The 14,355-nt window shown below is 43.5% G+C and overlaps 1 protein-coding gene across 1 annotated transcript in view; it reads right to left on the bottom strand.

Moving 5' to 3' along the window:
• Nucleotides 1-1,871: 1,871 nt before the first annotated feature.
• The window catches only part of LOC145416319 (uncharacterized), a 28,004-nt gene continuing 15,520 nt past the window's right edge, over nt 1,872-14,355 (bottom strand). The window contains exons 2-4 of the mRNA XM_080285318.1: nt 5,733-5,885; nt 3,423-3,650; nt 1,872-1,970 (exon numbers count right to left, since the gene is read on the bottom strand). Coding sequence (XP_080141444.1) covers nt 1,872-1,970; nt 3,423-3,650; nt 5,733-5,885 — 480 coding nt within the window. The remainder of the gene's footprint in view (nt 1,971-3,422; nt 3,651-5,732; nt 5,886-14,355) is intronic.

The raw sequence follows: 14,355 nt of genomic DNA, 5'->3' as shown, positions 1-14,355 counted from the left end.
TTTTTTTTTTTGCAGACGATGAACAGAGGAAGGAAAAACAAATTAAATAACAAAAAAATCCATACATCAGATTACAGGCGTCCTTCATTCATTTAAAGCAAATAATATGTAATCTGTAAATGCTTCAGGTGGGTTCAGGTGGTGGGGAGCTTAATGTGACCGTCTGAAATGTGAAATGTCATGCCAGTGATCTTGCCTGAAGGGGCTATGGTGGAAGGTGGTAAGGTATGGTGGCGAGGCAGGAACCGGTCGTGAGCGTGGGTGGTGGTGGTGCAGGTGGTGGGTGGGCGAGCACCTTTTAATGGGGTAAGGGAGGTGGCCGCAACACTGTCACCAAAATAGGCAGGTGTGAGAGCGGTTTGCCCAGTCCTAGTGATGTTGGGTGAAGGGTGAGGTGATGGGGAACCTGACTGGGCGATTTGTTAAGCCTGGCGAGGGAGTAAGAGTGGCGGGGAGACTTGCTGAGCAGGTTATAGGTCTGACTGGGTTGGTGCTGGTGTTGTTAGGGAGCTGAGGTGGTGGTGGTGGGGAAGATGCTGCGTTGTTAATAATATCTCGAGAAATCCTTTATCAACAACAATTTTTGGCATGGAGACTCACATGACCTCCAGTTCGGACATGGGCTGTGTGAGGCTGACATCCGAGGTCATTTGAGGTCACCGGTCGGAGGTCATTTAAGGTTACCGGTAATAGTAAACAAGTGCGCACATACAGTATACCGTGCGTTGGTCTGCATAAGCTGAAGTAGGAAGTTCCTGGACCTCTTCAAAAGCATAACAGGTACAGTACATGGTCTCTCTGGAGAAGAAAGAAACATTGAACTAGAACAAATAGGATTAGAGTGTAATGGATGAATCACTCTTGCGTGATAATCAAAGACGGTGAATAAAACCCACACTTGTAGACGAAGAATATATTGACCAAACAGTTTCGGTGGACACTGCCGCCATCTTCAGTGGTGATCGAGTTCAACGAAACTGTTTGGTAAATATACAGTATAATCTTCGTCTACAAGTGTGGGTTTTATTTACCGTCTAGGATTAGTGTGTTTACCTTTTTGTCCGTGCAACGCCGGGTACCTTGCTAGTATATATATATATATATATATATATATATATATATATATATATATTATAAGGAGAAATTATACCCAGGAACTGAAATACAGTACTTTTTATTGTTATAATACATAATACAGGATTACGGCCAGCTATTTGGGTTCCGTTGATATGCTGCATAAGAATAGTTTTGTTATATTGCCATCACTAAGTATGAAAAGATTGATTTTTTTCCTAAATTATAGAATTAGCACAATACATTCCCGACATTGATAGCAATATGGTTTTTATCAGTATTACATTTCAAAAGCTTTTCACGTTTACGTTTAATGCATTAGTCACGTGATGCTAAATTATGCTGATTGAACATAGCTTTACATATACATAATTTTAAATATTACAGATTTACCACAACGTTCCATTTACAGAATCTTAAACATTATGTATTTAACAACTTGACCTCTAGGGATTTTTAAGCAGTAGAGATTCAGCGGAACATTAACATTTACACACATTACAAGCATTGTAGATTATTACAGTATATCATTTATGTATGTTCTTCACACTATACAATTATTATAGCACATTACATTTACAAATCTATTACATTACAGATTTAACACAACGTTACTTCTCCGTAAACCTAAGGTTGTATAAAATATTTGCATGAAGAGTTATTATTGGAACCGCAAAAAATCTGAGCCACTGATGACTGAGGTTGGTGTGCCGGTGCCCTGGCGGCGAGATGTTAAACTAGTGGATGAATAAAGAAAAGGATGCAGGGAAGGGAGGATGGAAGGCTGTGTGGGTGATCTAAATATACTGGATGTTGCCACTGGGACAGACCTTGCCGGATGGGCCATTCACGCAGCCGGCGGCATCTACGCCATAAAGGGCAACAGCTGGGGCGGCCTGTAAGCAAGAAGAAGTATGAGAAAAGAAGGAGAAGAAGAAGAAGAGGAGGAGGAGGAGGAGGAAAAAGAAGAAGATAATAAGAAGACGGTTGTTCTTTACCTATAGAGTAGACAATGTTAATTAAGACAGAGAATCATTGTCATTGCTGTTTGATTGTCAGATATGCAATGAGGAAACTGTGTGTACGTGATTTCAGAAACACTAGCTTACTGCACGTATTGTACTTCTTTTACTTCAAATTGGCCTAAAATTGCCATCTGTCCATCATGAACGCCGAGTTGTGGCAATGGATTAGCTCTAGGATACGGTGCTAGTCACGAAGAAGTGCTATGGAAAGGGTGCACAGCCGTAGCATTGTCTCTGCCCCTGAGGTACGTGAAATAAGCAGCAAAGGGACGAAAATCTGGGCCAGGTTAAGGTGGAAAGAGTATGGTTAATCAAAAATGGCAACGAAGTCAATTGTAACAACTTGGTTTTATCCTTTATTGTTTCCTTATAGATAATGTAGCCTAAATATTCACATCTATCTATCTATCTGTCTGTCTATCAACCAACCAATCGATCAACCAACCAATCATTATACTTATATCTATCCATATCTATCTCTATTTATATCAACCCATCTATCTATCTATCTGTCTATCTATCTTTATTGTTGTGGAGACCTATTTCAAAAACTGGTCTGGCGGAAGAGGGTAATAAATCTCAGACTCGTATTCTCGTCGGGTAAGGAAGCTCCCTAACACCTCTTCCTGAGCGACTTATTATGCCTTCTTATATCTTGCCGTCCTCTTGTGTGCTGGTTAAATCATTCTAATATCACCTTACTCTAACGTACAACACGATACTGGCTGGGCTTATCCAAAAATAAATCGGTAAGGAAGAGGTGTTAGGCCGTATCTAAAAATAAGTCGGTAAGGAAGAGTTGTTAGGGACCTTTGTTTTTTGCCCCATCAGGAGGGTATGGGTCTGGGTATAAGCTACTTACTTCTGACTTTTGAGGCGACGATGACCAGCCTCAGTCGCCCCTGAGTAGCGGTAATAAACCCCAACTACCACGAGGCGTCGTTCAACTATATGCTTACCATTCAACGATTTTAAAATATAACTTCATATTCTCTTGCACTTATACCAGTATCGACATAGAGGAGGATATTAAAACAAAGTAGGTTTACTAGAGACTTGTAAAGAGATCTAATCCCACTTGTTAAGAGATCTGATTCCACTTGTTAAGAGATCTAATCCCACTTGTAAGAGATCTAATCCCACTTGTTAAGAGATCTGATTCCACTTGTAAGAGATCCAGTCCCACTTGTAAGAGATCTAATCCCACTTGTTAAGAGATCTGATCCCACTTGTTAAGAGATCTAATCCCACTTATAAGAGATCCAGTCCCACTTGTAAGAGATCTAATCCCCCTAAACACCCACACAGGAGACTCATTACTACCTGGTACAGTGTTGCCGTGACTGGGGCGGGCCTGTAGGCTGCAGCGGCCCTGTGAGCGTTGAGGGCGGCGACGTGGGCATGGGCATGGTTACCCAGGAACGCCCACGCTGGCTGGTGGAACTGGACCGGGCCTGAGGGACCGACCATGCCAGACGGTCCAATAGTGCCAGACGGACCCACCAGACCCGTAGGGAGGGCTGAGACCGCCACCGCTAGGCACAGCACCACCTGGAATACATACACGTACACGCTACACTGTTGCACACACACACACACACACACACACACACACACACACACACACACACACACACACACACACACACACACACACACACACACACACAGCACCATCTGAAGGACACAGACATCCCGCCCCACGGCCGCCACACACACACACACACACACACACACACACACACACACTCTCTCTCTCTCTCTCTCTCTCTCTCTCTCTCTCTGTCAACCTCACCTCATTCCACTAGCCTCATTTCCGCACAAATCATCATCATCATCATCACATAGAGCCGTAATGTAGGTAGGTTAAGAGGCTTCCTTTGCATCTCTCCCTTAGCGATTTATTTTGCATATTACACATTAGTGTTATCTTCCATATTATTTAAATCCTCTTAATATCGATATAGTCTGGATCAGTGACATCAAGGGAATATAGAACTGACATGAGCACAATAAATCGCTGGGGAAAAGAGACTACGACTCCTAAGCCAACTTCACAACCAAATCATCGCACAACCTCTTCACCAGGGAAGACAATATGGCTCACGAAATCATTCATTATATATTTCATCAGTCTAGTTTAAACATTTCAGTGTCCATGTTTGAATATTTCAGTGTCCATGTTTGAATATTTCAGCGTCCACTTTAAATATTTCAGTGTCCATGTTTAAAGCTGCAGCCAACAAAGATTACTAACTCACCAGAGCCTTCATGTTGTCGGGTGCTTACGGGAATGTAGAGATGGTGGAGTGCAATAGGCGCCCTCCTGTTTATATACCGATACGGCCCCGCTCTGACGTCACCAACAGTTAGCCAATGAGGACGCGATACGGATTCTTCATTTTTTTCCTGTGTCAAGTTTCGTACGTAGGATGGCGGAACTGAACCGCACGGGGGAAAGTACTGGAAAATTGTAACTTTTCTTTTTTATAGTTCCTCCTCCTCCTCCTCCTCCTTCTTCTTAGTGGCGTAGCTAAAAAGGGAAGGGGAAGGTCCTTCCAGCTCAGACCTTTGGCCACCCCGCTGGTCTCCCAATATGAAATTTGGATCATTTAACTTGTGGACAATGTCTAGCATTTGGCCCTCCCGAAATTGGGCTTGGCCTCTCCTCGGTTCCCTCGTCCAATGAAACCTGGCTTCACAACGCTCCTTCTCTTCTTTTTTCTTCTTCTCCTCTTCCTCCTTGTCCTTCATCATCATCATCATCATCATCATCATCATCATCATCATCATCATCATCTTCTTCTTCTTCTTCTTCTTCCTGTTCTTCTTCCTCTTCTTTTTCCTCTTCGTCTTATTTGCATTTTAAGACAACTGTCTCCAAGGTTGAATTTTAGGTGACATGGGAGGCTGTGCACAACTTCTCCTTAGCGATTTATTTTGCTTACTGCACCTTAGTATTTCCTTGCTTACAATTTACAGCATTTCAATACTGCCGTGGGTTGCATACATAACATACAAGACGATATGGTGTAAAATGCAGAAGAAATTGCAAAGAAAAGAGTGCTACGGAGCCTCCAAAAAAGTATCTTCCTGGAACATAACTGATAGTGAATCTCTCTCTCTCTCTCTCTCTCTCTCTCTCTGTCTCGAGGGAAGCAAGGCAAGGAATCATACATACGTGGACAAAATTTTGGTTCAAACTAGAAACGTCGTTGATTTCTGTACGTGTGCAAGATGCAAGGTATGTGAGAGCGTCGCGTGCTTACCTTCTTGCTGTTACCGTTGTACGTGGTCTAAGGAGAAAGATTTGATTTAAACCTCCACCCCCGTGACACCATCCCACCTGCTATACTTCACTCACTTTAACTTGGCCTAAAATTTTCATCCTTTTTGCAGCTTATTTCACGTAGATCAGTGGAAGAAAAAGAGAAGACTGTGATATATTTTCCGTAGCACTTCTTCGTGACTAGTATTATATTCTAGCTTTATTCTATTGCTATTACTCAGCATTCAAGGCGGAGGGATGGCAGTTTTAGGCGAAAGTAAAGTGAATAGTATAGAGTCACTTTGATTTCATTTGACGGAACTGCGTGGAATTCGATGAACTTCTATGCCCACCTGTATGCTCACCTGTATGCTAACCTCTGTGCTCACCTTTATGCTCACCTGTATGCTCACCTTTATGCTTACCTGTATGCGCACCTGTATGTTCACCTGTATGCCCGCCCCTATGCTCACCTGTATGCTCACCTCTAAGCTCACCTCACCCATTTCTACTCTGACCTGTTAAAAAAAAATCCATGAACATCGGTACACCAGCTGGGTTTATTTCGGTACACGCCTGCATGGATATAACCTGAGCCAGTCTGTGTGGAATGGATGAGATGGAACTGAAAATGAAAGGATTAGCAAGACCTGACTCCCATGTGTTGGAGAGACCTTGAGCTAAAAGGGATTATTATAATTATTATTATTATTTTTTTTTAGAACTCCTTCACGAACATGACCTGCATCGATCTCCATTGATTTGAATTGATTTGAAGGATCTGTAGTGTGCTGAAAGGATCTGAGATAATTTAATTTCTTTGGAAATTGCCTGCATTAATGTGGTTGGGCCTGAACACAGCTGATGTTGCTAGTATGAAATCGGCATCAAGTCGTCTGACAGCTTTAAATGCCCTTCCAGTCTAACATTCTCGTTCTAGGGGACAGGGAAGTAGCTGAGAGTTGTTTGTCTAACCAGGCAGTGGTGTCACCTAGCTATTTATCTCTGTGCCACCACGTGAAGGCGCCCCTCTCAAGAAGAGGACGTTGTGGTGGTGATGATGATTATGGTGAAGATGACGTTATGGTGGTGGTGGTGATGATGGTGGTGGTGATGATGGTGGTGGTGATAATGGTGAAGATGATGATGGTGATGTGGTGGTGGTGATGATAGTAATGATGATGGTGTTAAGTGAATATATTTGAAAACACTGACAAAATTTCGCTCATCACCCCGAGTGCGTCATTTACATTTCGTCCTTGATACCTCCACACGCCTTTAATTAGGTTCTGTGGACTTTCAAAAAGATGGGTTAGATATAGCCTACAGTAACCCCTTCAGTAAGAGAAGCTTTTCCAACTCACCATCCACTCACGCGATGTAGTGCAAATTTAAGGTGATGCTAAATTGAGCGACTATCCAACTACACTGGATGGTAAGCATATAATTACTGACGCCTGGTGGTGTAGCGTGATAAGGCACTCCGTCTGGGTGGAGCCCGTAAAGGTTTACATTGGAGGGTTGGTTGGGGTTTATTGGTTACATAATGCCACTCAGGGATGAGGGAGGCTGGTCATCCTTGCCTTACATATCAGGACTAAGTAGTCTAGCCCCTGGTCCTTACGCTTCTGATGGAGCAAGAAAAGGATTGGATGATGGAGGGGTGGATGAATAAAACCGTCTGGAGAGAATAAAGAAAAGGGGGGTGGGTTGAAATAAACTGCCGTTGCATGATACATTGATCTTCATTTAACTCAGTTCATAGGCTACCGTAGTCATGCGGGAGACTGACTCCTTCACGAGGTAGCACCGATATAACAAAGCGGCTTTACTGCCTGGATATACCAACGTCCCCTCCACTCCTCTCCTGTCCCCCGAGAAGAGGATGGTGGACTTTAGAAGAGAGGCAACTTCACCCTGTAGGTTCACGTTTCAGACGATTATGGGGCCACCACCACCACCACCAACAACAACAACAACAACAACAACAACAACTACCACTACAACTACTATTACTACTACTGCTACTACTGCCACTATTTTGTATCTAATATAACCACTATCATTTTGGAGTAGTACTGTGAAGGATGTGAGATAGTCTTCATAATACAATTCGAGGACCCAAACACGCCAACAGCTGCGGTCGCTAGTCATATTTTTAAAGCTACAATGTTAACAAAAACTCTAACTTATGCGAACTGCTGATCAATGCGGCTCCTGATCACAGTAAATTCGTACTCCATACCCCTGAGGCAGAGAGTGCATACCTCACAAAGAAGTGGTATAGAGAGGAAGCAGAGCCGTAATATTGTCTTATTTTGGCATAGAGCTATCTGAAATAAGCCGGAGGACCCCAATCTGGATCAGCTTATGGTGAAAGAACTATAGTAACCAAGGAGACTCATGCTCATTTGCCCACCATAAATTCAGCTTAGATACAGGGACAGCCAGATGCTTGTTCGTGTGTGTGTGTGTGTGTGTGTGTGTGTGTGTGTGTGTACCAAATAAAAGTTACACAGAGGTAGGGTGGGGCAAGAAGGAGAGGACCCTGAGTGTACCGTTACTTATACACTTATACAGAGACACTTATTGACCTTCTTACACACACACACACACACACACACACACATAAACAAACACACACACACACACACACACACACACACACACACACACACACACACACACACACACACACACACACACACACACACACACACGCGCGCGCGCGCGCGTGCGCGCGTGCACATGAAGGATCAAAACACTCACACACACACACACACACACACACACACACACACACACACACACACACACACACACACACACACACACACACACACACACACACACACACACACACTTATTAGAGAGGAATGTCGCTCCTTTGACAGACTGAATCCTAACTGTTGTTGCGCCAGAGGATGACAAAAAAAGACACACACACACACACACACACACACACACACACACACACACACACACACACACAATAACAAGAACTCCTCCATCACCTATTTTGGACTTGGTAGGGCCCCGGGGCTAGGCAAAAGTAGTCCAGATCATTTAAGGGAAGGAGACCATTCGTGTATTGAAGAGACGACTCACTCAGGTATGTTAATATCTGTCCTGCGTCATTTATTCATCTCCTATTTCCATTGCCACGCCCACACCAGCAGACTGAACCATCCCTCTATGCATAATATTCCCCCAGGTGAGTTTCTCCAGGAGTGCTATTTACGGGCTACCCATTATATGACAGGAAAGGCTTCAATGACCTCCTGACAACAAACCCCAGAATGTAAACACACGGCCATCTTCGACGCGGGACCCCTAGACACCTACTGAAGACTTCCTAATAACACTAATTTCCTTATGTCCATTGATAATTCACGAAAATACCCCTGCTAATACCATAACATCTGTTCGTAATTATATATCCTGGAGTCTGTCAGTAATTACCGTGGTGGAGAGGGACGCCTTCACACATTGGCACCGATATAACTTGGCGGCGCCAGTACCCGGTGATGTAAACGTCCCTCAGTTCAGTAGGAAGATATTTAGTGAGTAGATTAGTAGCTAGATGGCTGGAAGTGATAATTTTTTCTCCTTAACTTGGTCTAGATTTTCGTTCTATCGCAGCGTTTCTTTTCGTAGTTCAATGACTGAAGAATAGACAATATTACGGCTCTCTGTCCTCTCATGGCACTGTTTTGTGACTACCATCCTATTCAAGTGTTAATCTATTGCTACAAACTCAGAAATGAAAAAGGGCAGATGGCAATTGTAGGCCAAGTTAAAGTAAAAGGAGTATAGGAGGTGGATAAATAAAGTATTGCAGGGTAGGGAGAAGCTGAGTCGGGCATGGGAGGTACTGTGCTTGGGTGGTAAAATGAATGATGTGATGCGCACGGATGGCTGATAAGGACAGAGATTCGATGAAGTTACTGGTATAAAAGCTAAGTTTTAGGTGGTACGCACTTTCCTCTCGTGAAACTGTGATTTAATGTTATGTTCACTCCATTTTGGTCCCTCCTGGAACTGAAATAGGGATCTGGATTGTATTGCGACGGTTGTTTCGGGGAAAATGTGTGAATGCTTCCCTCGTTAATCACACACCTTCGGGGCTAATTTGAACGTTTTGGGTTACGCAGAACTGATCTTTGATAGAGAAAATAAAGAAAATAAAGAATCCAAGCTCTTACCCGTCTCTGTCCCACCCAACACTTCCACAGTGTGATATGTTGGTGAATGGAAACAGACTTCTTTGTGTGGTGAAAGAAAAGAGAGGTGAATGGGAAAGGGAAGTGCCGAGATCAGACGCTTGAGTGTAGTAAAGCGCTGGTGCCAAAGATGTTTCTATAGAACAGAAAAAAAATATATAGAAGATGCGAGAGAACATCAGGAAGGTGTGTGTTAGATTGGCTGAGAACTGATTAATTAAAGAAGTATGTACTGGAAGCAAGAGACAAAAGCTGCATCATCGTTTTTAACTTTGAACTCAATTATTTCTCGCTAGATGGAGTATTAATGAGAGGAGGGAGGGAGAAAGTAGAGGGTGGGAAAGAGAATAGAAGGGAGGGAAGGTGGGAGGGAGAAGCGGAAGGGAGACGGGTAGAAGAAGTAAGAGAGAGCAAGGGCAAAATGTCTCTATCCCACAAAAGTCATGTAATACCTATTTTTGTGTAGATGTTTTGCTTGTGAGGAGAAGCCGAGAAATTCGAAGACTTGACTGATGGGTAAATAGATGCCTGGTTCATTTCACTAGACACTTTGTTAATAAATCTCTTACTTTCTCGCTTTCCTCTTTCCACTTCTGCATCCTACCTAGCCAGTTCAGTACCCGGAAATAAGGTTGGGATTGGCCAGCGATGTATGACTGGATAGATACATTGACTGACTGATTGACGATGATGATGATGATGATGATGATGATGATGATGTTGATGGTGGTGGGGATGATGAGGATGGTGGTAATGATGATAATGGTGATAATGACGATGTTGATAGTGATGATGATGATGATGATGATGATGATGATGATAATAATGATGTTGACAGTGATGATGATGATGATGATAAAGGCAATGTGAAAACTGATTTATTTATTTTTTTATTCATGACCTTTGACATGCCCAGACGCCGTATTATAGGGTACATTCCCGGCACAAGTGGGCAGACCGGGAAGAGGGAAATGTGTGTGTGTGTGTGTGTGTGTGTAATTCACCGGGTCGGTCAGGATCACTTGATGGTCGTGATCGTCAGCTTTTACCCTCCCGGAAGGGAGCTGAGAGCTCATATAGTCCGATCTAAGGGCAAGGCTGTGACCTTCACTCACGCACACACCCGTCCCCTTGCTCGAGGGGGACAGTAACCACCCACTTCATCAGTGAAACTTTTCGCAACCTGAGCGAGGCGCTAACTCCCGTCCACCAGTAGGCAAACGAGAACGTTACCACTGCACCAGCGAGCGGTGTGTGTGTGTGTGTGTGTGTGTGTGTGTGTGTGTGTGTGTAAGTTATTGGTAAAAGCTGCGGGTGGTAATTAGCCTTGATACCGCTAGATGGCACGGTTGAGTATCCCTGGTATTTTCTGAGCCGTGAGCCGTGGCACCTTTTCCTTAGCGCTTTATCTTGCATATTCCACCTTAACTTAGAGCAATAACGTCTTTTTAAACTCTCCTTCCTTAATGTGACTTCTTTTCATTTTATTCTCCTCCCAACCAAAGGATTTTATTCACATTGAGGGGAATTTTTCAAAGTGCTAAAGTCAGATAGAGCCTTGGTTAGCCTCTTCATTACTTCAGCTCTATCTTCAACTGCATAAAATGGTAAAAATATTCACATGGCAGCAAGAGTAAAATAAAAGAGTGTGTAGGTGGTGGCGACCATCATCCACTCACTTGATGTAGTGCTGCCTGCTTTTTCCTTAGCCTTTATCATTCTTTTTCTGTGCCTGCCCTCCTCTCTTCCTATTTATCCCATCTTTCCTGTCAATTCTTATTGCTTTTCTTTTCTTTACAGGTGGCTTTACATTGAGTGACAAGCCAAATGGTTTCCAGTAAGCCAAGAAACCATTTACAACGCTGGGTGGTAACCATATAACCAAACCATACGTGCTCCCTACGTGTCAACAAGTGGGTTGGTGGAGGGTCAGTGCACTTCCCTGTAAAACAACAAACTCAAAGTCAAATGGCCACCCCTTACGGGATTGTGGCGTCTGGCAATGGATAGATAGGTAGTCATTTGATTTAGGGGATTAAGGAAGTTCCCTAACACTTTTTCCTAAGCGATTTATTTTGCTCATTACACCTTCCTGTCCTTTTCTGCGTTATATGAATCCTTCCAACATCGCCATACTCTGCATAAATAACGTACAAAAGGATATGAACCAGTCATATTGAAAACCAAATCGCCAAGTAAGAGGTGTTAGGGAGCTTCCTTAACCGACTAGAATACCAGCCTAGGTCCTTTCAATCCCCTCAAGGTCATTCAGGTGGGTGTAGGTCAGGGCATTTCAGGTCCTACTGGGTCAGATGAAGCCCCTCACACCCACCTGAAGCCCAGCCTGGTCAAAGTAGGTTCAGTGATATACAGGGCAGCTTGGGTTATTTCTCGCCACCTTGTTCTTTTCAGCCATGTTCAAACCCGAGCGGATATTTTCATGACTATCTCATTCAATTCAGACACTTTCAGATCACTGCAGCCCCATCAAGTCAACCCCCTTTAAGATAATGATGTACCGGGTACTTTATTTTCATTCTTGCTACATTGAAACGATATTCAGTTTAGGGAGGGAAAGTAGGCGGTGAAGAGGCTAAGTCTGTTTATTTTAACCCCTTGAAGACGATGTATTTTATTTTCATTCTTGCTACATTTAAACGATATTTAATTTAGGGAGGGAAATAGGTGAAGAGGTTAATGAAGACTGTTTTTAACCCAGATCCTGTAAATAATCTCCAAAATTAGACAAGAATTTTTAAAAGTTAGTAAGATTGAAATTTAATATACGTTGTCGGTGTGAAGGGGTAAATAAACACTGGCTTAGATCATACCTGTGAATTTATGTGCCGTGAGAATCAATCCTGACAGTTCATTTTTTTTTTTTTTTGTATGAGAGTTTTGGTTTTTCATGTTCTTGTAAGGATTTTCAAGTCCACCTCACTGAATTACGTGAAATACTGATTGTTTTTAGACTCGTGTGTCAGCCATGAGCTGTTAGAATGATTTTGGCTTTATGCTAATTCAGGGTTCAAAGGATTAGGCAGGATGGACAGAGATGAGTGGATAGGATGGGGCACGATGGGGGGCGTATACCCTGTGAAGAAAATTGGGTGGGGTGGATGCAGAGATGTTTATAGAGTCAAGATGAGTGTTGTTGTAGGAAGGTAAGGTGCAAGTCAGATGTAGGATTTAAAAAAAAAGAAAGAAAGTGAGTTGGGCGGACGTGAGTGAGTGGGCTGGGTGGGACAGGGGTTGTAGGTGGCTGGGGAGGGTGGTAAAAGCACACCCTGTGAAGATGGGCTTGGTATGGAGGGCAATGCTGATGGTAATGAAAGGTTTGTCTTAAAAGTTCTATGTGGGGTGGGATGGATGGTGAGGTGTGGGTGGGGGAATATGAAAAGGGTGGAGTGGGTGGAGAGGTGTGGGTGTAGGAGTATATTAAGGGTGGGATGGGTGGAGAGATGTGAGTGAGGGGAACATAAAAATGGTGGAATGGGTGATGAGATGTGGGTGGGGCAATACAAAAAGGGTGGGGTGGGTGGAGAGGTGTGGGTGGGGCAATACAAGAAGGGTGGGGTGGGTGGTGAGGTGTGGGCTGGATGAAGGGGGATTGGTGATGGGTGGAGGCGGGTGGGATGAGGACAACCTGTGAAGGCGGGTGTTATTTAAAGAGTGCCGTTAATTATGCCCTCATACACCTTGCAGCTCAGGGCACAGGTAAAATAAAGCCTCTGAAGTCATGTCTCTGAACCAATGCCTAGATAACAGTTATTATTTATTATTATTATTATTATTTTTAGTAGTAGTAGTAGTAGTAGTAGTAGTAGTAATAGTAGTAGTAGTAGTAGTCGGATTTGCTATAGGAACACTCGCCAAATCGCAAATGTAAAGAAGTTAGGGCACGTTGACTGCATACGTGTAAGGAAAAAAGAGAAGGATATGGTGATGCAGATGACTTGTTGGGCGGGTGACGACGGTGTGGTGGGCGCGGCGGCTGGGCGGGTCGGGCGGGAAAATGTCAAGGGTGAGATGGTCCCGTAGCCGCACATCTAAGACCCGCCATCTAAGTGTTGAGGTTTTCGTCATACCTCCTCCTCAGTGATTTGTTTTGCACCGTACACCTTAGCATTCCCTTTTATGTTATCTATAGCAGTAGTGGTGGTAGTGGTGGTGAGGCGTGGTGGTGGAGGCGTGATGGTGGTGGTGAAGCGTGGGCACAGATGGAATAGGGAAGAAAATGAAGACCATTGTTGATGTTGTTATACTCCCTAACCTCAAATGCCAGCGATGCCCATGAGTTTTAATTCTGCTTATTTTTATTTTTATTTTTCAAGAGCTGACAGTCGTAAAATTCTCCCACCCTCATTATCCTACTCTATGGAGGGCCGTTTACATATTAACAAGTCAGTTTTTGCATCAGTTTCCTTATCACAATGGTCCGTCACAATCGTAAAATTCTCCTATCCTCATCACTCTAGTCTATGGAGGGGCGTTTACAAATTGACAAGTCGTTTTTTACACTAATTTTCTTATCACAATGGTCAGTCGAGTTCAGGCTGCCGTCACGTTTAGTTTGAACATTATTGGAACCTGCTACATGGCCGCAGATTCTGATGTTGATAGTCTTGCATCTTTGAGTCATTTTCTTGTTGGTTAGTGCCGAAGTGGTGACATGTTGGAGATGTATGGTATGTAGGAGGACTACTGGTCCTTGGGAACAGGATGTGAAGCCTATGCCCCGAGACATACCTAAAAAAAAGGCTTT

This window comes from Coenobita brevimanus, chromosome 105 (assembly GCF_032717465.1).
Source record: "Coenobita brevimanus isolate Jiangsu-jjx chromosome 105, ASM3271746v2, whole genome shotgun sequence".
NCBI classification, from domain to species: Eukaryota; Metazoa; Arthropoda; class Malacostraca; order Decapoda; family Coenobitidae; genus Coenobita; species Coenobita brevimanus.
The sequence above is the reverse complement of the archived record's forward strand: the minus strand, read 5'-3'. Positions and strand labels throughout refer to the sequence as shown.